The sequence below is a fragment of the Epinephelus fuscoguttatus genome, linkage group LG22 (genome assembly GCF_011397635.1).
Source record: "Epinephelus fuscoguttatus linkage group LG22, E.fuscoguttatus.final_Chr_v1".
NCBI classification, from domain to species: Eukaryota; Metazoa; Chordata; class Actinopteri; order Perciformes; family Serranidae; genus Epinephelus; species Epinephelus fuscoguttatus.
The window spans coordinates 12,552,540-12,580,096 of NC_064773.1; the positions used below are offsets into that span (position 1 = coordinate 12,552,540).

At 41.2% G+C, this 27,557-nt stretch overlaps 1 protein-coding gene across 1 annotated transcript; it reads right to left on the bottom strand.

The window, feature by feature from the left end:
• Nucleotides 1-27,341, bottom strand: dcn (decorin). The gene is made up of 8 exons (XM_049566371.1): nucleotides 27,058-27,341; nucleotides 18,064-18,296; nucleotides 10,428-10,540; nucleotides 8,517-8,730; nucleotides 6,351-6,464; nucleotides 5,862-5,955; nucleotides 3,968-4,106; nucleotides 1-1,468 (listed from the first exon to the last, which is right to left on the bottom strand). Exons 2-8 carry the CDS (start codon nucleotides 18,275-18,277, stop codon nucleotides 1,268-1,270), a joined length of 1,089 nt encoding a protein of 362 aa, XP_049422328.1. The 5' UTR covers nucleotides 18,278-18,296; nucleotides 27,058-27,341; the 3' UTR covers nucleotides 1-1,267.
• Nucleotides 27,342-27,557: the final 216 nt, after the last annotated feature.

Genomic DNA, 27,557 nt, shown 5'->3' on the forward strand with positions numbered 1-27,557 from the left:
TACTTTTTCCATTAGTATTTTTATTTTGTTCAGGACACCTTAGCTGGAGCCCCTGCTCCGGAAAAAAAAAGAGGAACACCTTTTGTTGCTGATATATTAAGTCTGAGCTATGATAAGTGCTTGTGCCTTTAAGCAAATGAGAGGTTTTTATACAGCATTTATATACAGCGTCTATACATACAACATTCACACCAACATGGTTGCAGTGGGCATGCCGGTCCACATACACCGTCCAATTATTCTTGACTTTTAAAAAAGAAAAAAAAAGAAATAAAGGGCAGGGAAACATGGAGAGAAATACATACACGCATTAACAAGAGATTCCAGAAAGCACCAGGTTCAAGTTGAAAGGAAAAAAATAAAATAAAAAGAGCATGCATATAAATCTTTGGGAATGGCTTCTGTTTAAAACATATATGGTTTATTCTACATTTTTTTATAAGCTATTTTCACCTTGTTTTTTTTAAATTGAACAACATACACTAGGAACAGGAGAGGAAATGTGATGAAAAGAAAGAGTGGAAACACCCAGGACTAAATCAACACTGAAGTAAGCACAAGAAATCACAATGTGAGAGAAGTCACGGTTGCTTTTTATCTCTACTTGAATTGAGTACAATACAAATAGAAACTAGGAGTTCTTTCAAGGAGTGCAGCGTGGTAATGTTACACTCTAAATGCTAATCCTAGTACACAGGTAATATCTAGTACATTCTAGGATACCAGTTGTTAAAGGTATTGTAAAACACAAGTTAACCCCTTGCTGCCTGCTCTACAGGCCAGCTCTCTTAGAATTCATACAATGGCTAAAGGTGGAGGAAGTTTATCAACGTGGGATTTGGGAGATTTTCCACTGTGTGAGGTGTCGAATCCTTTTGGTTAGGGACCACCTCAGGATTTTTAATTTGTCCACTGAATAAAAATGGCTGTTTGTTAATACTTTGCTAAACTGTGTCTATGAAATGATGTGCTGTGTGTGAGAGCATCACCGCCGTACGCTGGTGTGTGCTTGTAAGCCGTGTGTACTACTGTTGCACCAACCTTGAAGCTAAATAATGAAAATGATATGTTGCGTTTGAGGTCCATGTCCACTAAGATTTTGAAATGAGCGCGTGGATTAATGACATCATCATTTGTGGAGGGGGCGGGGAGGCAGTGTTGGCAGGGCGTCAGTGTTGTGGGGCTGCGGTCAAACACGCACACTTAGAAAACTTTCACACACTCATTTACAAACACACACTTCCTCGCAGAGGCGCGCAGGGTCGCTCTACTTCTTCCTGTAGTTGCCGAGCTGGATGGCGGAGCGGTCGAAGACGCAGCGGAAGGTGATGGGCTGGACTTCCCAGTAAGGCACGGGGTTGCTGAACAGGCTGATGCCAGAGTACATGGCCTTCTTGTGGTTGAGGCCAGGAGGACAGAAGTCCCCTGTTCCCACAGCAGCAATCTTGTTGGCGTGGAGGTAGACCACCTAGAGAAGGGATTTAAATAATGACAACCTTTGGTCACTGAGTGGGATGTGCATGGCAATAATTTAGTTTTTCCAAAATAAAGCAGATAAAGATAATCATAAGTCACCAAATGAATAATAATAGCTCAGGACAGCCAAATAGATTTTTTTCCCTCTTCAGGATGTTTAACTAAAAACAGTAGGGGAAAAGGACTTCCTATATGATCATACTTAAAAATAACTACAAGCTTACGCTGCTTGGTACTTGAGGACAAGCACAGCTTTAGATGCATATAAAACAGAAGCATATAAAAAGCATACATGAACATGAGAGTGGCTAAAAACATCCATGCATCTGAGCGCAGTAGTAGAGGGCAGTAGCCCTTGTCATGCAGCACTGTCCTAGAAGTAAGGACAAAAGGAGGGAACTCACTGGGTCAGACAATAATTACAGATTCCAAAGCCGCTAAGTCCAAAAACACCAAACTACACAGGTCTTAACGAACTACAATGGCCATTATGTACAATAGAACATGCAAAGGACAGAAGACAATAAACAAAAAGACCTAAAAATATATTAAAAAAGGCATGAAAACCTGAATAAAGCACCTCATTAAGTCCCTTTGGTTTGTAATTCCTACATTAAATGAGCATGTTGTAGTCTCTTAGGGGAGACTTGACCATCACTATTATTATTATGATGTCATCGTTCTTTTTTAAAGTTTTATATTCTTTTGTTTTCTTAAAAAACATCCCAAATTTGAAAGTGTTAGTATTTATATACTAATATTCCCTGCTGTTTTTGGTATATCTTGTTACTTCTACTGCAGTGACCCAGTCTGTACGGGGACAAACTTAAATTTAGCACATCAGCTTGTTGGGAGCTTTTCCTCCAAATTTTTCTTCCCATAGATTTAGTTGTTATGGCTTTTGAGAACAATGGGCCTCATTCACCGCTATTTTAGTTAGTTTCTTTTTAAATGTGTTCATATCAAAGGTCATACGAGTCTACAACAGATTCATGACGATCTTAAACTGCAGAATTGGTCGCACCTGCGCTCTAATAATAACAATGAATCCCATTGTCCTTGTAAGTTTAAAGCCCTTGCCAGTTGATTAGCTAGTAATTAGCATATGTAAAAAGCCCTACAAATCCCCATGAAAGGGGAGACCGAGACTGCAGGGCTGTGTGCACAAAGAAATTGATCATTAAGAAGAAAAGATGAGAGACTTTTGTCAAGAATGCCTAAACTACAGTGGAAGTATTTTTGCAGGAAGTGAACGCCAAACTAGCTGTAATATTAGGTAGCGTCAGGAATGGATATAAAATAACAAAAGATGCATTGGATGTGAAAAATACGTGATAATCAACCCCCCAACCCATGAACCAAAAACTTTATGTATTACAGTCCAAGGTGTGTGTATGTGTTTGTGTGTTTGAGAGAGAATGACAGAGAGCAACAGAGAGAAGGTGGAAGGTGGACTATTTCACACAATGTTTCTGTGTGCTTTGTCACTTTTTGTCCCCACCTAGTTGACCTGCCGTAATATTTTCTAGCATAATCATTCACTAATTGTTATATGGCATGGTCCCGTTAACATAACTGATGTGAGCTGAAGTGTTAATGTAGTGTTTATTTTCGAAAAAACCATGATGCTTTTTGTTGAATAGAGTGTGACAATTTCTAACTCTGAACAACAATTGCAATTAATTCAATTAACTATACGATAATTGTTATTAACTGAAGACAACACAACAACCAGTTATTTTGCTCAAACATGTCAGCACAAATTGTGCACAAGTGTGCTGGGATTCTGTTCTTACCCAGAACAAATCCCAAATAAGAAAACATTGGTGCAGATAAGTGGATTTTAAGAAGATATTTCTTTATAAGAATGATTGGTGAATGAGGCCCATTGCCATTAACACATGGGTGCTCACGATATACCAGCTAAAAAAATGGCTGACAGGTGTACAGCGCTGCGGTTCACTCAGAGTGAACATTTAATCCCCACCAACTCCAACAAATTACCCCATAAAGGGTTTCTGGGGACTCAGTTACTCAGCCTTGGGAAGCCAAATGAATGATTAAATAAACTGAGGCCACACTAAAGTTAAAGGGTCTTGAATCAGGTCTGTTTACACTCCCCCCTGCTGCCAAAATATGTAACATTATCGTATGACAGGCTACCAACACACTTCTCAATAAACAATCTAAATGAATCCATGTGACTTTTGTTATGGAAGCCTTGGTTGACTTGTAATCAGGCAGCGTGAACCTAAACACACCAAACGCAAAGAATGCGACAAAGTAAACTTTTCCAGTATGATTGAGATCAGAGAAAATGAACTGTTTGTTTGAACATAAGAAAATGAGACTTGTAACTATAATGCTCAAGCAGGGTTAATGTGCTGGAACTAAATGGTTGCACTAATAATTCCTCCAGGGGATTCAAACCTGCATTAATGACGCTGGGACAAAGAGCTGTAATTATAATGTTAATAAAACCAATATGTACCTGGATGTACTTGTGGTCAGGCAGGCCAGCGGGAACGCTGGTCAGAGCGTTGTTGTCGAGGTGCAGCTCTCTCAGGTGGGGGACGTTAGCCAGAGTGCCATTTTCCACAGAGCTGATCTCATTGTAGCTCAGACCCAGCCTGCAGGAAAAATCAGCAAGCATGAGACATGGAAATATGCAAATATGTAGAGGAGCAAGGAACATGAGCATTTAAATTGCATGAGCGGAGAAACCAAGATGGTGACATCAGTGTTTCTCTCCGGCTGCCAAAATTCACATTCGCCAATCATGTAGTACAGAAAAAAAAAAAAAAAAAGATCTGAGGAAATGAGGATACAGAAAAGAATCCACACCTGCCATTAAGGCCAGTACTTTCCCAGTCTATTTCTTAATTATGAGTGGGTGGAAAATAAAAACCATCCTTTGCTCACATCCTCTCCAACATACTCCACTCATTATGCATCAAAGCCGTCTTTGTTCTGGTTTGGTATGCCATCTTCAGCTCAATCTGAGCAGTAATCTTATAAATACAGTGTGTCCACACTTTATAAGCAAACCACTTATTTTGATTATCTAAAAACTACTGTTTAGGTCTCAGGTTTTTTTTATACAGTTAATCCTTTAAATGGTAATACCAAAGTATATCTACTACACGTCAAACCAGAGAATGAAAACACAGTACGGCATGAAGAACTTAACAGAATAAGAGATGTAGCTCATGTTTTCAAAGGGGAGACCATGTAAGCTAACTCCTGAAGGTGAAAAAAGGCAGTCTTCCTAATGAAAGGCTAAATTCATTAGCAATAAAACACAACTTGCTACATAGACTTTCCTCTTGCCAACAATTTTTCCCACTGCAACATTTAAATGGTAATATCAAAAATAATAAGTTAATACAGTGTATGTCACCAGGAAACATGACTCAAGGGAATCTTAATAAATTAAGGGAAATATACTGCACAGTGCTATTGTAATTGCCATTGCTAATGCGATAGTGGCTGCTGTTTAACAAAGACCTTGTTTAAACTTCATATTAACATGCAGCATCTGTGATCCAATCTTGAGTGGACAGCATTATACAGGGGTAAACAACCACCAAGATGTGATCTGATCAGTCAAGCCACTAGGACACATTTGTCCACATATCTTATGTAGTGTAACTGTGTCCTGCTGCAGCCCAGACAAGGACTACATCACTGCAGGACATGGTGGTTGTTTAAGTGCTAACACTATAACGTGTCCGTTTTACAGTAATTTGGATAAAGTGTTGCATGACCATCCGTTTTGCCCTATGGAAGGAGACGTGTTAAATTCTGCTGACAGTGATATCTCCAGTTGTGCCAACGTGACTGGTGAGGGAATGGAATAACTGTGTGTGGGGCCCTTTGACGTGCCAGTGCAGTGGTTCCCAACTGGTGGGTTGCAGCCCAAAAGTGGGTCGCTGGTCCATTCTGAATGAACCATGCTTTATTTTGAAGTAGAGTGAATTTCTGGCACAGAGCTTTTATTTTGAAATACTGTTTTCTGGGATTGAGTAACGACAGCTCCTTAACAGAGACAGCAAACTGACTCAAATGCATGGCCAAACGCAAGTATGATGCTGAATATATTTAACTGTGTGGACCTTGAACTAATGACTGAGGAGAAATTTGGCTGGACCTGTTGGGAACCATGGTTCTAGTGTAGCAAAATCTGAAGTGGCCAGCTGGAGACCAATGATAGACACAGGTGTGACGGGTGATGTGTCACGACTGTCCACTTGTGTTCAGATCACCAGAACGCATGTTAATACTGGGTATAAACAGGCTCATAGTCTTGCTTTACTTCTAAACAAAAAAGGAAATGATAGGGTTAATATGGGTTAATGTTAAGAGTGATTCATAATTCTTATTACTTGGCCAGGTTCTTCAGGCCCTGGAGGTTGGCAGCCGTCACCTTGGTGATCTTGTTGCTATCCAGGTGGAGCTCAGACAGAGAGCTGGGCAGACCTGACAACCCACAAAACAAGCATTACTTGATGACTTGAGTAATAATGTACCTTTGTAGCTTGTATTACATTAAGAAGGCACTTTTATGTATAAATGGATAGTTAGCAAAGATCAAGTATCAAGGAGTGGCTGTTTCCAAGTCTATGAAATCCAGAAGATTATTCCATGTGTCATTTTACTAAATACACCAGACATGTTCCCACCCTGAAATAGACTAGTTTTTTAATTACTATGCAGCACAGATTGTTTTTGTCACACTGAGCTCATTGTTTTGCTGTACACTTAAATCCAAGCATGCATTCTTTTCATAGATGAAGGTTGTTTTTGGCTGACCTTGACTGGATAAAACTTGGATTAAGCCAAATTATTTGTGGAAATAGATATCGGAGCTCTACCTTTGGGAATGTCTGTGATGTTGGTGTCTGCGATGCGAATGTAAGAGACCCTTTTCAGGTCAACAAAAGCGTTGGCCTCAATTCCAGCGCTCTTCAGAGGGTTGGACCCGAGCTCTGAAAAAAAATGAATGAATTGTGAACACAGACAAAAAGAAAGAGAAAGAAAGAGAACAGCAGTACTGGATCACGTCTGTGAAGTTAATTCCTTTCCTGGTGTGTTACGGGAACACGGAGCTGAGTCATGAGTAAACAAAGTCTTGGGCAAGAGAATAGCTTGTGTTTGCAACATAACCATTCTCCACGCCAGATTCCCTGATTTGTCACGGATCACAATTCTTTTATCATTTTGCATTTTAAGTGACTGAATCCAAACTTTGAGCTTTAGCTTAGCAAGGACAAAATGACACTTTTTAATTTGTGGAGCAGGAAGTTTTACAAGTCAGAGATGAGTTGTCAAAGTGACAAGTAAAGCAAAAAGCAGCAGTGGGAGGATGAAGGACAAATAATCTTTCATTCTTTTGTGAAATCCAAAACATGTGCTGTGTAATCATGCATTAACAGGCTATACCAGTCTCATCACCACCCGACTGTGATGTGTAAATCTTGTCTCAACAGTAAAATGTCATAAAGCAGATTTTCCCTCTGGTCTTTCCAAATCAAAATCAATTAAATTTATCTTTCCCACACAACACTCACTGAAACAATAAATAAAATTACTGAATAAAATGACAGTTTTCATCCATCACAGCTGGTGAGGAGGGACCGCTGTAACCTGAGGCACAGTGTTTCCAAGCACTTATTTTCACCCGTCGAGTGGGTCCATTGTTTGCTTTGGTAAATTTGGAGCTCTATTGAATGCAGAGGAGGGGGTCAGAAGTCAGATTTGAGTAGCAACTTTTCAGGCCTTCAGGTCTGCACGAAAACCTGGCAACCTACTAGGGCCAGCAGACCAGAAGAGACCAACGATGTATAAAGAGAAGTGGATATAGGCTAGTATTGGAGGCGGGATCCAATTCATTTCTATGAAAGTTGCGAGGTGGTGCATTGAAGCCAAAAAACGTTTAACTGTAACGTATAAAGTTACATGAATGATCAGTTCTGCTTCCGCATCATTGGGCCCATTGATTGGGTACAGTGGAGACTTCCAACGGCCGAGCCTGGCTACTTCTGGTTTAGTTCTGCGCTAACTTGAATTATTATCAATGATTAAATTCTTGCTAGACTTTTCTAGACTTTCCAATAATTATCAGACTGAGTGGATTAAATTCTGATAGTAAAACAACTAATTTTGCTGGGGTTGTGACGCTAAAAAAAATATGTGTCCACTGATTTCCAGACGTCTCTTTCACGATCTGATTTATGTGGAAGTGTTTTTGGGCCCACTGCCATCACCTGATGTACTCTGAAGTTGTAGTTATACTTTTTGGCCACTACAAAAATTGGCTTCAAAGCCTGGGGGCCTGAGGCCAATGCTCCAAGCAGATATCACTGAGGGGGTAGTCTAAAAATGATAAAATTTGGTTTTAAGGATCATGTTCTGATGATGATAGTAAGAAGAGAAGATCAGTATACAAGGTCTGCAGCTATAAAAATCTATGGCACAACCATCACAACATCCATCTTCATCTGTCACTACAAAGAAAGGTACAAACGTGTCTTTTTAGCTAACATATTAGCTTATTGGCTCAGATCATCAGAATTTCATGACTTGACTTACGGATTGCTTGCCTTTTAACAGGGACTAACTTGATTCTTTCCACAGAAACTTGGTACTTGCTTGAGACTTGAGGGTTAAGACTTGCTCATGACTTGCACATGTGTAACTTACTCCCACCTCTGACTGTACCTAGAGGTGTATTTCAATTTATTTCTGCAGCACTTTGATCAACACTGAACAAACGCTAGAAGAGAATCTTGTTTTTCATGATAGTACTAGAAAATTCAGCACAGACTGTGGAAACATTAAGTTTAAACACCAGTTTAACTTTGGGTAAATATTTTTATCACTCCAGCAGAACTCTGCAGCCATCCGCAAAGTCACGGACACACATCCGGAGATGTGACCTACTGCTGAAAAATGCACCTCATACCTCTTGAAACCGCTAGTGCTATCCAAATAAACATTTGCATTTTTAAGGGAGTCAGAGAGTGTTTTTATTGTCATACCCATGACGATCATGTGGCCCATGCCCTGGAAGGAGGCCTTCTTGATCTTGGTGATCTCGTTCTCGTGGATGCGCAGCTCCTGCAGGCTCTTGGGCATGTTGGCGGGCACGTCCTTCAGCATGTTCTTAGACAGGTAGAGACGCTGCAGCTTGGTCAGAGGGCTGAGGGCCTTGGCGTGGATGATGGTGATTTTGTTGTTCACAAGGATCAGAGCCTTTAAGGAAGAATACCAGGGGAATAAGATACAAATGTTAAAGATCCAGTATGTAGGACTTGGTGGATATATTGGCAGAAACATAATGTAATACGATAAGAAGTTTTGTTCACCTGAAAATAAGAATTGTCGTTTTGTTATCTTAAAATGAGCTGTTATATCTACACAGGGAGCGGGTCCTTGTCTATAGAGATCACCATGTTGCACCCTCATGTTTCGACAGTAGCCCAGAATGGACAAACTAAACATTGGCTCTAGATAGGGACATTCGCATTTTCGCATTGGGCACAGTAGTTAGCAGCTCCTTGCGACCAGAGTTTCAGAAGAACACAGGTTTTGATAATTCGGCTTTTCCGTTAAACCTTCCTAAACCTCAGGTTCTTAAGTTATCAGAGAAAAAAGGTGAGCACACATTAGCTGGAGCTAGGTTATCTCCGACACGTCAAATAGCTTTGGTGAAACATTCTTTTGTAGCATGAAACTGCTTTATTCAGTGTTTTAACTGATTTGAGTCACTGGGTCTGTTCGTTTAGGAGAGGAGGAGACCTCTGTGGATAATTCGGCTTCCTCTAAAACTCCCCTGAACGTCCGGATCAGAAATAAGGTGAGCACACACTAAGTTATCAGAGCAGACATTTTCAGGTGCTGGGCAAGCAGGCCATCTGCAATGTGCCAAACAGCTTAATTCGGCTGCTGCTAAAAACCTCCTGAACAGTGAAGACTGAAGGATTTCTCACCAGGGGAAGCTTCAGCTGTTTGTAATCTGCAGTTCTCACCACTAGATGCCACTAAATCCCCCTAAATTTTACACGCTGGACCTTTAAATATGATTTCATTCTTGCTGCATGTTGAAGTAGAGCATTGACCACCATCTCCACCACAGTTTGTGCTAGTCTGTTTATGTCTGTTCTTGTTTAAATTCACATCAGTGTCTAAAAATCTTTTCCTATGGAATTTGAACTTTATTCGAAACTTTACAGTGTGGTGGCTTTCACTGTTTTTTCTTCCACTCAGAAACATTTCCTGCTACAAAACGCATCATGGGACAGTTAAAAATCTGTACTTTCCAGATGAGTTTCTATGAAAACAGGACACTGAGCTCAGCAGCTGTTTCAGCCATGCAGGTGCCTGAGCTGTCAAGATGGAGGGCCAAGTTCAAGTCCATTCTGGAGTGATCCCTAATGCATTTTCAGAGGACTCTCACTCCTGCTGTTCCACTCTCATGTAAGGCAGACATGAGGTTATGTGAAGTATGTGGTCCACTCCCTTGAGAGGCCAGTTACATTACAGTGGAAACAGCTCTGGCCGTCAGACGGAGGTATTTATTGCAAACAAGAAAGCTAAAGGAGTTTGAAGGCGGGATGGTGTAAGGCCTTCGGGTGAATAGTTTCCATGCACCTGGGGACTGGGGGAGTGGAGGATATGTGGAAGAGGGTTTTGGGATGGGAGTCTATGCACGGTCCATGGTTTTAGAATGAGCAATGAGTTAGTTAATAAGAAACGAGCTGGGAACAAACTAGAAACAACCTAATAAGCAACAAATCATTTAAAGACAAGATGTTTCCCCAAAAGGCTCGCCGAGGTTCATGTTGAAGAAGGGTTGCAGTTGGTGTTACAGTTACGCAACAACACATTACATAACATTCGTAATAATACACAGACATGAAGCTCTGCAGATGGAGTGAAATGTGTCTTACATGCAGGCCTTTGAGGTTCTTGAAGTCATTCTCCTTGATCTCAGTGATCTTGTTGTTCTGCAGGTCCAGCAGAGTGGTGTCGTCTGGGATGTCTCCAGGAACAGCCTTCAGACCTGACAGGGAATTTTTATGAGACATTGTTCAATCAGACGTAGGGTATGAAGGTTAGAAGCATGCAGAAGTAATACATCTATCAGAATGATGGATAATGGGAAAGTGAGTTTGAGGTGAGGTGATGACAGTCCTGGGTAACCACACTCTGACCTCAACAGGAAATGGATACAAAATGGTTACCTACTCGTCTCTATGACCATAGTTAGAGTGTTTGATGGTCAGTTTCCGTCAATTGTGGGGTTTAAACTAGATACTGAAGAGATATAAATCAGTTCTCTTGTTAAAGGCCCTGAAAACCCATTTCCTCAAACACAAAATCATTTGCTGAAGTTGGAACAGTTTTGGGGATTTAGTTTAAGATGTTTTAGTAATGGTGTTTATGTCCTCACCTCATTACTTCAAAGCATGGATGTATTAGAACTGGATAGCATTGGAGGCAAGGCCCTCAGCGCTTTATAGAATATATTTCCAGTTTCACATGTATAATATGTCCCAAAATTATGACTTTAGTTGTGCCGCTTTTAATATAGGATTGGCGGTTTTGGGCTGAAGATCTTGTATTGGCGAGTTGGGTTGTGGAAGGAATTGGTTATATGTGTGGGTGGTAGCACAGTTACGGTATATTCTGGTTTGGGAGCGGGTCTTGAAAATCAGACCCGAACAGAACTCAGTTCTCAGCCTCTGGTCTCAGGCTCTTTCACATGAATGACAGTAGGAAATAACTCTGCATTCGGCTATTAATAAATTTCACAGCTTTTATGATATGATTTAAATAAGGGCTAATTGAGCACTTGCACGAGGAAGTTGAAAATAATAATCTGCTGATTTACAGACATCTCTTTTACAATGTACGTCTATGGGAAAAAGTCTTTTTTGGGGCCAAGGCATCACATGACGGATCTGGAAGTTGTAATTCCACGGATTGGCCACTATGTCCGTCTAGCTACGGATGCAGACACACTATTGTTCGGGTTAGGAGAAGATGTTCAGGGCAGGAATGTCATGTTGTAAAGTGAGTTGTCTGCAAGTCTGCATCTACATCCTTTTTGGCTTCAAAGCCCAGCGCTGTTCCTGAGGACTGGGTTCGAAGTAGCGGTGTCGCCATATACACCAGTATGATATATGTTATTTTAATAAATAAAATATCGTATCATGTTTATAATACAAATGGTAATATTGTGTACATAATCCAGCACCTCTTAAATCATTTCCATTTTTTCCCATTGTCACTTTGTCTCCACTTCCTCTCTACTTCCCCATATTCGAATGTTAAGTGTAAGTCATAAACCAAAGAGAGACAAAATGCACAATATATAAAGTTAACCAAAATTTCTAATAATCAATAGATATTGCTATATTGCCCTTATGAATTCTTTTGGCCGTGAAAATCGTTTTGTAAAACTCTCATATTGTGCCAACACCACTTTGAAGAGGGCAGTTCTCAGCTAAAAAAAGATGATGTCACATATTTCCTGTGCACCAATTAGAGTTCAGCAGCATCCGGGTCAAAATCTGATGACAGTTGTTTTTTTTTGTTTGTTTTTTGTTTTTTTTGTTTTAATGCAAACCAGTAGTAACTAAGGACCTTTTTTTCTGTATTTAAACTGTTTGTTGCTAATGAAGTTATAAATATATTCAATGCTGTGAAACCAAGATTTCAGAGGCAACAAGCTCTTGAGAACTGTTATGATGGCAAATCAAGGCTGAATAAACAGGCAAGAGAAAGCAAGTTCACAGTAGCGACACTCTGAAATAACAAAGTCTGCTTTGTTAACACACATGCTCCATAAAGTCTCAATGATAGGGACGTAGGGCAGAATGGGTTTATAGTGACATTCCAAAGGGACCAAATAAGTGTTTGATGTGTTCTGGGGCGCACATGGTGGAAATGGACTTTAAAACAAATTTCCTTTCAGAGAAAGTAAGTGACTGCATACCTGGACACTGAGCTCACCCTGAATCCCCTTGCTGGGTCTTTATCATGGCACGTAATGGCTAATGTGACACAGAAAATGGCATCTGCAGTGAGCAGACTCGCTGGTTGAGTGGACTTGCTTTTAAAAAACATGAGCGAAGACAGCTGGGAGTCATAGTGTAAGCTTCTCTGCATCCGTGGTAACCCAAAAAATACACTGAGATTCATAATGGGCAGTTTACATTTCAGAGGAAGAGGCGTAGAATAAACTGTTTAACAAAGAAGCTTACATTCTGCATCTCCAGTCCGCATACGTACGCCTGCACACATTCTGTCCTAAAAGCTTGGTGACGACGACGTCTGTTCGGCTCACCCAAACATTGCCTCCAGCTAGGTTTGCTCCTCTGTCAGCTTTTCCAACTCAGCAGTGAATGACCCACAAACCATCACAGCTGTTTGTGGTTGCCACCATCATTGCAGCACCACGCGGTACACCTCTATACTTGCACACACATTCTTTCTTAACTTTCATCTATAAAAGTCAGACTATCTCAACATTTGCTACATCAGTTTCAATGCACTTTTAAAAATGTGTGTATTGCAACCACCCCAGCTTGCACCACCCTGCAAAAGTAAATGCTGTAATGCCCTTTTAAGGGTTTATGGGTAATTGTTTCAGTTTTTACACATTCACACTCATTCATTTGTTTAAAGGTCCAGTGTGTAAGATTTAGAGGCATCTAGCAGTGAGGACTGCAGATTGCAACCAGCTGAAACTTCTCCCTGTTAGAATTTTTCCTCTCTAAATCTGACAGACTGGGTGATTAAAAAATGGTTAAACCACTGAATAAAGTAGTTTCACAGTAAAAATCAGACTCTCTCTTATGCTATTTGGCACTTCGCAGACAGGTCACTAGCTCAGCACTTGCTAATGTGAGCTAACCTCTTTTTTGTGATCCAGATGTTCAGGAGGTTTTCACCAGGAGCTGAATTATCGGTGAAAGTCTCCAAAACAAATGGACTCAATAATTTAGGCCAGTAAAAACACTGATATGTAATGTGAAACTACTTTATTTAGTGTTTCTCTGACACGTGCTGAGCTGCTAGCTTAGCACGTGCTAATGTGCGCTCAACTTTTTGCTCTGATAACTTAGGATCCATACGTTCAGGAGTTTTTACCATGAGCTGAATTATTTGCAGAGGTTTCGTCCTCTCCAAAAAAAAACATGGATCCGTTGATTTAAACCAGGAAAAACACTGAACAAAGCAGTTTCACTTAACATCGTACGTGCTAATATCGTACGCAACTAGACTTGCTTGCATTACTTGGTGGCCAGGTGGGTCAACGATTCACATGGTGACCTTAACGACTCTGAAACGAAGAGCTCACGTGATCCCTACGACTCTGCGAGGGTTCCCACCCACACAGGGTTTGAAGCCTGCAACTTCGTACCAGTCATTTAGAACTGAAGAAGCTTCTTGGATGAGAGGTGAAACGTCTTCAAGAAACGCAAGCAAGTCCAGTTGCCTACGATATTAGCACTTATGATTACCATGACCTGGATGACTGAGAATCTTCACCAACATTTTTTTTTAACACTGCTTGTTGCGGAGGGGCTGCAAACTAACAAGAATGGCCCTATCTAGAGCCAGTGCACCAACCAAACATGGCGGTGCAACATGATGATCTCTGCAGATGAGGACTCCAAACCTAAGTAAATACAAACTAGAGTACTTATTTTCAGGTGATTATACACTAAAGAAACATTATATTATGTTCCATTTATCCTCCCAAATTCCTACGCACTGGACCTTTAAAGAAAAATGTTTTACAACCAATTTTTCACCCAGATTTTTGCCCTCTTACATCCAATTTATTGCATTTCCTGATGCAAGAACACACTCTTCACAACAGTTTCACAGTAAACTAAATGATCTTGTGACAAACATGGCTCCAAAATTGCTTCCTGTAACAGGAAATCTGGGGAAGAATTGGTGGAAAACACAAATGAGCTGTTGATTATACCCCAGGGTTTCTTAAAATACATTAAAAACAAACTTAATATGCTTCAGATTAATTTAAATATAAGGTTGCTAGCATTAAAAAAGAGATAATTGCTGCATTTTTTAAAATTAAGAACCAAAACCAAGACCCACCTGGTTGTAATACTCCCTCTGGTATGACAAAGGGGAAGTCTCATACAAAGAAAGCTATCTTTTGGTGGGTCGTATGAAGCAAAACGATTAGCGCTGTAATCAGTGTGATGGTGATAATAACACAAACTGACAAGTGCAAATAAACTATTCGAATGACATGTTTGGGTCAGCATCTCACTTTTCAGCTGATAGCCACTTGGCAGGAAGTGAACAAGACAAACAGGGCTCGAAGTCTTGCCCCCCCAAAATATTACAGTCACTATTAATCACTCCAGTTTAAAGCAAAGTGATTGGGATATGAAGCGTATGATTGCTCTGGATTGGACTGGACTCATTTTGAGCACTTCCAAGTATTAATGACAGTGTTTATGTAATGTCCTCTCGTTGTCTGGCGCTGTGGTCGGGCACAAAGTTGACCTGGCTGCATCATCAAAGGCCTGATTACCTCATGGGATGTGAGTAAGCTTGGAGTTTTTGGTAAGTCAGTTCGAAAGTGTGGGTAGATATGATGTGTGCACCCGCCAGCTACACACCTTATACAATCACTATCTATAAAAATAATGTTTCAGTTAGAGGAGCTGCTGATTGTGCAATTAATTGTAGTACTTGTAGGAACAAAAGGCCGCTGTGTAAGAAACTCTGACAGAGTTGGCAAATATAATCACAACTCATTTGAACCCTGTGCTGAATTTTCCTCTCCTGAATATTTTAGCTGTCATCCCACCAGCTGCAGGGAGAAAAATCCACATCTACAAAAATGACAGGGTGCTTCAGGATGGTGAGCAGACTCTTCTTTCATGCCCGGGCCTGTGTGTGTGTGCCCACATATATACATATAAGTATCAATCCTGTGTGTGTCTCAACGTGCGAGTGTGTGTGTTTGCGTGCAGGCCAGCAGGTCTGGAGAACAGATGGAGGCGCGGGGCCAACAGTGCTGATGCAGGAGTTGAGAATCCAGCCATGGAGCTGCCTCTCTGGGGAAAGTGCCGCTGCTGACTGGGGCCCCGGCTGGAGGACTGATGTAATGGAACCGGTCTTTTCCTGAACATCACTCTCTCCAACTGTCTGTCGTTCTGACTGTCGAGCCACCTGCCTGTCTGCGTGCTCTGCTTGTGCTTATACTACATCCTGAATCTGCGATACGCTCAACCCCGGTCCTGTTAAGCTTACAAAAACCAAAGTGGTTTTGTCTGTCTGCTCCTCTTTTTATTTCATCCTCCCAGTTTGTCCATCTGTGTCACTCCCCCCACTCCTTCATCTGCCTCCTTGAAGCTTGTGCCCCATCCTTTCCAAATAAAAGCAGAGCCAAAAAACTATCAAATCCAACTGCGCAGTCTAGAAGAATAAATGAGGTCAGGGACTTTTCTGTGTCAAGGTTTGTGAGATGACTCAAGTGGCTGTATATGCTATACATCAGATTAGACAAACAGAGTGGATCCGCTCCAAACAATGAAGTCGACAGCCAAGTAAATTGTTGTGACTGTGCTGAATTAAAAGCCGATAAAGTAATTGTAGTCTTCCAAACCTTGGTGAGCAAGCTTTACATTGAGATTTGGAAGTTTTGTCCAGGACTTTCATATGATTAATCTAACCTTTAATCTTCACCACTGCTTGACAAACAGTTTGGCCAGAAAGAGCAAGTAATGTAATTGTAACAGGAAGTGACATAAGGCTCACAGCATCTGCGAGCATTTAAGGTGTCGACACCGGCGTCATGTTCTCTGGAAGACTTTGCAATAATGTGTAACATAACATACCCCTGGAATGACCCAGTGGGTTTGGGTGGACGGTGGAGACGGTTAGTAAAGTCAGGGACTTTTTTCTGCTCTTAACAACCAGTAAAATCACTCAGCACAATAAAAATACAGTAAAACTACTGCAGACACCCATCTGACCTCATCTTATCCTCAAAGTGAGCTCATCTGTTTAAAAATCCAGGCCAGAACACCAAATGGAGCAGATGAAGAAAATGGATGTGAACAAGAAGCTTGTTACATTTAGTTTGAAGTAACTGTAGGAATTACTGGCTATGTACAGCATCTGTACAGTCAACCATGATAACCGATGGTGATGATGACCGTGGATTACAGCTTGTTCTAATTCCAAGGACGTCAAAATTAGCCGCTTGCACAGTGGCCGTAGGTACCTGATTCCGGTTGGCAAGGAAGGGGAGGTGGATTGGTCAAACATTAACAGACTTTCACCCAAGAGGGACATGTGAAACCACAAGTCAGTGTTGTTTTGACCAACACTTTTTCGTCCCAACTCGTCAAATAATGCCGCTTTGTCAGTGGACTTTCAGGTCTAAATATGACATGCTAGGTTACCTACTGCGTCTGTTGTTGACGTTATGGGATGGTGTGTCCATTTACGCTTGTTACATGAATTGTGTCTTTTCAAAAGTCACTTCATAGATGCGTACAGTCTTTTTCAAAATACACCATTCATATTGCATAGTTATGGTGCCGTTACAAGCTGATGCAACATAAAACATTGCTTCAAAAGGTTCCTTTCTGCATTGGTATCGCCCGCCCAGTAGATGGATAGACAAAGATATTTAACGAGGTGGGAATGAGAATGCGCTGTTTACGTAACGTTTAGCAACTACGTACCAACAGTCACCACTGTTTTAACATAATGTTACAGATTTACGTATAGTTGTTGGGCTCTGATGTCACAACCTGACATATTTGCGCAACGTTATGTAACAAACACTTATTTTAAGCCAATACCTGATTTTTTTTGTAGTTTTATTGCCTAAACATGACCATTTCACAATATAAACAATGTATTAAATTTACCTAAGTGACAATTGTTTGTGTGAAACGCTGAGTTTTTTCAAACTACATTACATATGTGTTATGTTACATGTGTCACATAATCATTAACAAGCTAAAGTCATGTAACCCACGCCATAATTTTTCTAAACCTTAGTGAGAAGTCTTATTGCCTTAACCTGAGTTCATTTTGGTGACAAAATGCATTTCCTGTGTACACAGGCATTTATTTTGAAAATACTCTATGCATGTAACAAGCAGAGATTGACACGGCATCCCTTAGCATCCAAAACTGATACTAGAGCGGTACCCAACTGGTCTAGGTACGGGGTCTAGATTTCTCTGTTGTTCAAACTCCACATAGTTTAATATATTCAGCATCATACTTGTGATGTCGTTGAGCTAGTTTGCCCCCTCTGTCAAGTAGCTGTGCTGAGCTTCAAAATAAAATGTGTTTTTTCTTTACAAACTTTAGTCACTTGTGGTCCATTTAAAATGGACCCCAAACCCACTTTTGGACCACGGCCCACAAGTTGGGAACCACTGACCTAGAGCATCATAGTTTGCAGAGTAGGGCCACCGACCAAGCTGCCACATTTGACAAGTTGGGAGTGAGAACATGTTGAATTATGCACAACCATGTGAACCACTGATGGGAAATGTCTTCTCTTACCGAGGTCAGAGCACTGGATCACTCGCAGGTGGCATTGGCATCTGAAGGGGCACTTGGGTCCTTCAGGCATGGGAGGGAAGCTTACATCTATTTTATCTTCAGGCAAACCCGATCCTGCCTCATCCTCCATCATGAAGTCTAGGAAACCGGACTGGCGGAAGGGCAGAGCCCAGCAGGCCGTGACCAGGAGCAAAGAGAGACAGGCTGACCTCATGGTGCTGCTAGCAGGAAGCCTGGAGGACAAGAAGACACAGTTCAAAGATTTGGGTGGATACACTTTCAAAAAAGTCTGTCTATGATTAGTTTTGAAACTACCATTTTCTGTTTAACTGCTCGTTTCTCCTTCACTGTGATATTCAGGAGAAAAGTAGGTTGATTTTCACAGGGCAGGGAGAAGGACGCAATGAGAGAAAGACACAAACAAGAGACATTGATTGAAGTCTAGAGAAGCAAAGGGCAAAGGTGAGAGGTGGAGGGCTAAAGGCTACAGGGTTAAACACTTGGGTGTAACAATTTAATGAGGTTGGCCAAATAAGCTATTTAACTGGTCAGTTTTAGGCAGAAGGTGAAAGGTGATAAAGCTGGGGTCAGTGTAAGAAAAATGAGAAAATGACACGACTTTACTCAGTCAAGAAGGGACAAGTCCCAGGGGTGCCTAATGATTATGTTTAGGAATAGAAACCATTGTCAACATTACGGCCAGTTTACATTCTTACCATTTGCATTGGAATGGCAAAAGCTGGAGGTTCCGACCATTTATTATTACTTTTAGCTCACTATTTAAACAGCTTATTTTCACTATTAACCATTTGTCCATTAAGCTACCATTAGATATCTAATATTACTGTGTTTCAATCATCAATCATTACTTTTAGCTAACTATTTCAGCCATTTATCAATTAATTTTAGTTACCATTTAGTCACCATTCATCCATTTTTATTTAAGAATGAATCCATTAGGCTACTTTTAGGTGTTTTAACCATTTATCCTGTACTTTTAGCTTACTATTTCATCCAATTATCTGTTACTTTTAGCTAACTATTGTAACTGGTTGTCCATTACTCTTGGTTAAATCATTTATCTCTTAATTTAAGCTAACTATTTTTACCATCTATCTGTCACTTTTAGCTAACTATTTCGTCCAATTATCTGTTGCTTTTAGCAAACTATTGTAACCAGTTATCTGTTACTTTAAGCTAGCTATTTCATCCAATTATCTGTTGCTTTTAGCTAACTATTGTAACCAGTTATCTGTTACTTCTAGCTAACTATTGTAACCAGTTATCTGTTACTTTTAGCTAGCTATTGTAACCAGTTATCTGTTACTTTAAGCTAGCTATTTCATCCAATTATCTGTTGCTTTTAGCTAACTATTACAACCAATTATCTGTAAATTTTAGCTAACTATTTCAACCATCCATCTCTTTTAGCTAACTATTTCAACCACTTATACTGTACGTTACTTTTAACTAGCTATTTGAACATTTGTCCATTCATTTTAGTTACCATTTAGTCACCATGTATCAATCTTTAGCTAACCAATCCAACAATGTATCCATTAGTCTACTTGTAATTATCTATTTTAACCATTTACCCATTATCATTTTAGCTTCGGCATTAGCTTTTTTTTGCTTTCTATATGGTCATTTTAAAACACTCTCAATCACAATAGGTGACTACAGGTACATTTTTTAATCAAAATTGTATTTTTTTTTTTTCAATCTAGTCAACAACCTTTTCACCTTCCCCCTACAACTGGAGACGTACCCCTGTTCGGAAGTCACTGTACTATAACAGTGTTCATATATTTTGTTGTTGGTCCACTGAGCTAAATTCCATAATACAATGCGCCTATGTAATTTGCTTTTGGAAAAGACAATGAAACATTGACTAATGCACAAAAAACATCTGCGTCAGCGTTTAGTGTTACATAGGGGATGCATCGTGGGAAATTTCACAGCTGCCACTCTGTACACCACTGTGCTATATTTTCTATTCAAAAGTAATAAATCACAGTATCATTTGTTTGCCATTAAAGTATTTTAAGGAGGACGCGTCAACTGTACTCGTGGAGTCACTGGGAGAATCCTGCTTCCTTATGCTGTCTTCTATTTCTAAACACAACCACAAACCAGTTGACACATCCACGCACTCTCTCATACTCAAACAGTGGAGATCCACAAAACTCCCTGACCTTATACACAGCAACACACACACACACACACACACACACACACACAGAGTCTCAAAGACCCAGCAATCTGCTTGTCATGCGTATAGCCAAAAGTTGCTCCTTCCCTCTTGGTGCCACAATAATTGAAGGGCGGATTGGAGCCGCAGCTGCTAACAAATGATTTGGGAGTAGCTGGTCTGTAGCGGACCTTGACCTGAACATCTTGACCAGGATGATGAAACTGACCCAAAACCATAAGTTGGCCAAAGTTGAAAGTGACTCTGGGCTGGTTTATATGGTCTGTGTGTATGTGTTTGATGCTTATGTGACGTATTTTTTTTTTCTCTTTCTGTCATTTGAGTGTACATTTGCATGTTTTAAGGTGTAAAAAAAAAGCAATAAATTGTGTTTTTAAATGCATTAAAGCAAGTGCACATGTTGTATGTGCACCTTTAAATTGTACAGTCTGCATGTGCGAATAAAAATAGTAAATGAAAAAGGTTTTAATATTTAAAAAAGTGAGAGAAAGCAAGAGAAAGAGATGTGCTGATGCTAGAGTAAATCTAGGTTAGGGTTACGTCAGGTCACGGGATCACGGCTCAGAGGGACTCTCAACACAAGCAGTAATTATAGTGCCTGTCCACAAAACAGCCACCACTTTGACACACTGTACAGCTCCAGTCCAGTGGTTACAGTGCTTGCATACAGTACGACCAAGCTTGAAATCACATCCATTCAGAAGGGAATTGTGTTGGATGGAATGGCTCTGCCTCTCTTAGTTTCTTTTTCACTCGTTCTGTCGCTACGAAGTGGAAAAACCTGAAAAACATTCAAAAGGGGTGATTTCATAAGTCGGCACTTAGAGCCTGGAATTGTGTCACACCATGTTTTATGTGTAGATGCAGTTTTCCGTGTAAAACTTTTGCCATTTTGTCTCACTTGGAAACATGGAGTACGTACTGTAGCGGGAGGCGTTGAGACAAAGATTCTGAACATACAGTAGATCCAGAGTACACTTTGTTCCAGTCTTCGACAGACTGAGTAAACTTGGCTGTGTCAAGTTCTCTTATCTAAGCGCAACAAAAAGCTCAATCCAACAAAAACCTTGTCTGCAGACTTGGCAGAACTGTTCTGCCGTCATTTTGGATTTAGGGATGCAAAGCACTCCTGGGTTAAAAAGTGCTTGTAGATGCCTTTGATGGTGTGTTTTATCCTGCTTGGATGCCAGATGCGTTCGTCTCGTAGTATGTTATGTTAATCGCCAATACTGGAAAGTATTTGAAAGTCAGTTTATCACTTTTCACAGGAGGTACTAGTGTTGTGAACTCCTCACATCTGGCACATCTTGCAGGCTGGAACATTCAGATTTATCTTCAAAGCAAAGTGTACCAGCTCTGTTTAAAGGCACAGCAATGTGCACAAAATAACACAAGTTTCACTGCCGATTACTGAGCCTTATCTCCCCGCTTTGACCCATGACCACTAGCACATAAACGTATGTACATGCACATGTGCATTGGTGCAGGATTTCAAATGGCCCTTTAGGTGTCCTGCCATATATCCATCAACCTTTGTCCATAAACTCTTCAGCAGCTTTAATGTGAGCCAGACGGGCAAAAAGAAGAAGAAGAAGAAGAGAGTGAACTTAAACTAAGCTCTATGGGCATTTAATGTCTGCAGCATTACTGCAAAGACAAGAATTACTGCTACTTTGTGAGTCATAATCAGGCCCAGGAGTTGTTGATGATGAGATTGAAACAAGATTTTGAAACACTACCAGGAAAAAGGGATATAAGGGATTGTCAGGAATTATTGTTGGGTACATTAACTAACAATTTGTAACCACAGCTGCACAATAAACTATAATTGGTATCAATATTTTTGGGTCAGGGGATTTTGGATTTGGAGATGGAGGGCTGTACATTGTGGAGATTTATTGCCGTGTGTCAACATAGTGGGCAACCGACAGCTCTTTGCGAACATGGGGGTCACTTTAAATTCAAAACAGAACAAGGAACTGTGGTCAAAATGCAATCTTTTCTTAAAAAGTTGAAATTCAATGCCTTTCACAGCAGGTATGAGCCTCTGAGGACGATGCATGAGACAACCTGCTGTGCCCCAGGCGTCGGTTCTTTCATTACCAGTGTGCTCAGATGTGTCCACCGGCCCTGCAGGACGGCCCTGCTCTAAAAAGATGCCCCCACCTTCATACAGACACCTGAAGCTCTTCAAACACACACGTGTGTTTGTGTGTGTGCTGAATCCAGAGGGCTGCCAACAGAGCATGCTGGAACATGACTTGACCATGCAAACTTCACACCTTGCCAGTATCAGCATTGCTTATCTCTTCAAAGACGATTTGTGTTATGGGTTAAAGGTATTCCCCTTATCATTTTCATGTTCAGTGATCACACCAAGCTGGAAATCAAACTTCATTTGGTGCCCTGCAGCTCAGGAACATGATCTGACTCTTTACGACCTTTTCCCAAAACTGACTCATTGCTGAGATGAAACTTTGTTGTTTTTGCAGATGATTCTTGTTTGTATCCCCACTTCTTTTTAATAACCTTTCAGACAGAGCATGTTCACCTGATACCTCACTAACTGGGCAATTGGGTGTACCCATTGAACCATTATAAATTCCAGTCTCCAGAGTTGGTTTTACAATGTATCAAGTCAGCATGGCTTCACTGGGGAACTTGGCCAGTTATCACATTGTGGTACAGCTGTATGCTAGTTTACAAGACGAAAATTGGACAGGCTTTATTCACAAGAAGTGGACTGACACTAATCAGTGCAAACGTGGAAGACATTTATACCTAATTCAGCTTCCCACTGATGGACTTTTAGGGTGATGCATTTAGCCATTTTTGACTTAACTTTAAAGACGTATATGGTGACTTCTGTGAAATCTGGGTGACGATGTTCATGTACTAGTGAATTAAGTTCACGAAAGTTCTTATCTGAACTTTAATCAATGGTGAACCAGGAAAACAAAGGTTAAATGAAGATTCAAGGCCTTCCAAAGAGTGCCAAAGGGCTTTGAATGGTCAGCAGATGCTTGTTGAAACCATGGATACATAGACAGCTGGATACAGAGTTCAAGGCGTGGCCCCATTGATTTCTGTGAAAGTTGCTCAGTGGCACAATAAGCCAAAAAAAAAGTTTGACTTCCTGGGTGTAAAATTTGTCAGATCTGTGGTACAGACGTTTGCAAGCCAAGCAGCTAACTTCCGGTTTAGCCCTTCGCTTAATTGAATGACTGAATGATTTAATTGTTAGGCTTTTCTAGACTTGTTGTCAGACCAAATGGATCAAATTCAGAAAGTGAAACAAGTCATTTGCAGGGGTTGTGATGTTCAAAGAAACAGACATCTCTTTCACAATGTAAGTCTGTGGGGAAAAGTCTTGTTTCAGGGCTCAGTGGCATCACATAACAGACCACGGAAGTTGTAATTCCACTGTTTGGCCACTACGAAAATTGGCTTCAAAGCCTGACACACTGTCAGGGGCCCTGGTTGAAGCACTGTGCATAGAGTGATAGTGGGTATACAAAAGATCTATCAAAAAGTATGAAAGCCCAAGACGCTGTGAGAAAGTTTAGTCTGTATTTTCAAAAAGATTTACAATCTACCGCATCCCAGAAAAGGACATGTGGTACATGGCACAGGAACCATCTCTATCTTCTTCTCTCGTGTCTCCCAAACCTGCGATTCATCATCCCATGTCAGACCAAGAAAAAAGGGGTGGAGGTTGACATTTCCTGTGGCGGCGGCATCCTTGTCAATTCTCCAGTGTCCCTCTTTTGTCTCATCCTTCTTACTCCCTCCCTCCCTCCCTACACTCTTCCCCCTACGTCTGGCCCCAGCATTACTAATGATTCCCAGACAGGAAGCAGAGCTCGCATGAGGGAGTAAAGTAATTTTCCCTCCTTTGCTTTGTCACTTTCTCCTCTTTGTCACTGCCTTTCATTGAAACGTTCGAGCTTAGAAAATCAATGAGATACCCGTAGCACCATTACCATATCAACAAATTCTTTCACTTGAACTTCTGCAGCATGAAGGGAACACACCACAGTGTCGTGATTTAAGGAAATCAAACCATGTTGCAGTGAAAGGAACAATATAAAGCAGACACCAACTACCATCCCACCCTCCACCTCTGTCCGCAACCCCCACACCCCTCCCTTCTAACTCTCCACAGGCCTTCGTCTGCCTCTGCAGAGCGTCTGTCAGCAATGAATCACTGGAAGGTATTTACAAGGCCACAGGACGTTTAAAACACGTGTGGCCCTTTTAACTCACCAGCAAATGAATGTGAGCTCCCCTCCCACACAGTTGCACACATAAGCATGATCGATAACGATGCTGAAATGTAAAAACACGAGTGATGCTCTTCCTTTGGCGGTGGTGTGAGGAGTCATCAGTCGTTATTTTCAACAAATTTCTGATATATCAGGGGATTTTGGGGAGCAAGAACATGTGTATCTGAAAATATGCAAAGGCACGGCCAACAAACATTTTCAGAGCCAAAACGTTCTCGTAATAGGACTTTGGCGAAATCAGTCTCGTCTGGAAAATAGCCGTCCATGCTCCCACGTATGTCTGCATGGGGCGTTTTTTGGCTCCAAAGAATGCCCGAGACACTTATTTGACCACTACAATCAATGTCATTTCTCAACGCAGAAAAAGGGAATACGTGTCAGAGCCATAACTATTATTGAAAAATCATTTTAGGGTCTCGAAAGCATGTTGTTTGGAGCCATGGCACGAGAAAGCCAGTGAGCGGTTTAACCACATTTCAGCTGTTCCATGAGAAGAGCTGTCGGCCTGCCATCAACCTCAGTCCCATTATCAACAGTCTGCGCTGCACAGACGTGGACGAACTGCCCAACCTTCTCGCCCTTTCTTCTCTTTCCATCTCCTCCTCCCTTTTTGTGCTCTTTTCCTTCCTTCCCCGGCTTCTCTCCCATAGCTTATGGTATTTTCTTTCTCTGTCTGACCCTTAAAACTTTGGCTTGAAAGACTGACGTGGAACTTTCTGGTATTCCAGTGAGCAAAGGGGGGAAAATGACTGGATGGCTGATGTCCATTCAATTCCATTGTTCTTTTGCTCTTTTTGACCCAAAGAGTTGAAGTCCAGATGGAAAAAATGCAGCCCCTGAGTGCAAATCTGGGCCTTGTCTCCTCCTAACCTTCCCTCTCTGGTTCAACATCTGCTCAGCTGAACTCAAAAATATGAACTGCTGAAGTACTTTTATTGCACTGAATGTATGTCAGTGCACTGTTTATGCCTCTTTTAGCGTCTATTCTATTCTAAGTCCCACTTTTCATTCTGTTTTGTTTGTCTTGTTTTTCCTTTTCACTCCAGTCCACTCAATGCAATTCAGTGCAGCTGAGCCTTATTAGCTTTTTTCCCCTTCTGGCAAAAAGGATGTAATGAGTTAGCTAAGAGTTGTGTGGTGGCTTGCCGGGAAGCCTTCAGACCTCTCTTTGATAGAGGAAGCTGTACCATTACGGGATTAATGGCGCTGTGCGTTGCCAGGTACGGCCTTTTTTTTTTTTTTTTTTCCTTCTTCTTCATCTCCTCTTCAAAGCCTCTCACTTTAAGTTGCCCCTAGCAATTTGGGTCCTGTTCTGCTCCTGTGAAAACACAGCAGCAAACGCCACAGTGGGCAGAGGAGGTTGAGAAGAAACAGGCCCCGCAGAGCAGACAGATAAGAAATTGGGGTTAAAACGGTCTGGTGGCGGTCTCAGATGAACTGCTGAAATGGAAAAGTGTGAGAAGCAGCAGAAACAACTCCTCCAAATCGAAGTCTTGACAAGCAATAATGGGCTGAATCAACACAAAGAAATCCTCACTGTTGTTTCAGCTTTTTTCCCCCCTCATTTGTTTGTAGACTGCCCAACGCCACAGGGAAAGAAAAAAAGAGAGGGAAAGAAAGCTAAACAAAGAGAGAAAAGGAACAAATTAATGCATTTTCCACTTACGTTAGCAAATGCTGACCAGCAGAAGAAGCAAACAACTTCACAAAATCAAAATTTTTCTGCCTCCCCCCTTACCCAACCCCTTCTCTTTATGTAAGCATTACAAATCTGAGTCACTTGCCACAAAACTAGCTTGAGCAATTCACCTCCATATGGGTTACATCCAAACAATCAACAAACAAGTGTCCAAACACTTGGTCTACTGCCACTAAATGCAACAAATTACAAAACTCTACAAGCTGAAATTGTAAACGTACAAAGCCCTGAAAAGATCACATGGAACCAAGGTGAATACCCAGGAGATTAATGATGGGCCAGGAGAATAAGTCTTTTTTTGGCAGAGGAGTGAGGTACCAGCATCAACTGCACTACCACACCCCCTTCTCCAGCCTGCTGCTCTTTTCACCGAGCTGCATGCAGATTGGACTGGAAATGATTAAAGGTCTCTCATCACAAAGCCAGAGAGAGCTGTGGGAACAAGACCTGGCAACATATCTGGAATATACACAGCATAAATGAATGTGTGACGAAGTGAGTCAGACGTCAGCAAATCCAGCTTAACAAACTCAACTGCAAACAAAAGACAAGCAGTATTTGTTTCTTTATAAAATAACATCATCAGCAAATTATGTGACTTTTTAAAATCACCAATGATTGAATGATTTTATCATGATAAAAGTCAAAATCCAGCAAAAAGCATGCAATCCTCTCAAGAGTATTCTCTATCTCTGTAAAAATGAATCCATAATGACACCTATCTTCTTATTCCTAACCACACTTCATCCATGATACCCATACTTTCCTCCTCTCTCAGAGTTAAAGTATCAACCTACCTGTTCTCAGTAGAAGCAAGGCGAAGAGAGCAGAAGTGTGCGAGATGAGCTTGACTCCCAAAAATCCAGTCGAGTGGGGGGATGAGACTGTGAAGTGGCTGCGAGGGCCTGTGGGGTAATTGGACTCGGAGCGCGTGCGGCCAAGATCAAGCAGGTGTGCTCTGTCACAACAAGGGGAGGAGAGAGAAACAGAGGAGGAGAGAGGGGAGAGAGATAGGAGGAGGGAGGGTCCGACCGCCGAGCTCCTCTCAGGACCGAAACAATTGGTGGAGAACTTCCCCCGTTCTCGCTGCGTGCTCCAAAAACAGCTGGAAATGGAGAAGGGAGGAAGAAGAAAAAAAAGGCAGAAGGAGAGAAAGAGGAGGAGATGAGAGACAAGGGAGGGGGGGAAAGAAGAAAAGAGGAAGGAGAAGAAGAAGAAGAGAAAGAGAGAGGCAGAGAGTTGGAGTTTAAAGCAATAAGCAGTGATTCGGCTGGCAGCCACCCTCACTGTGACATCT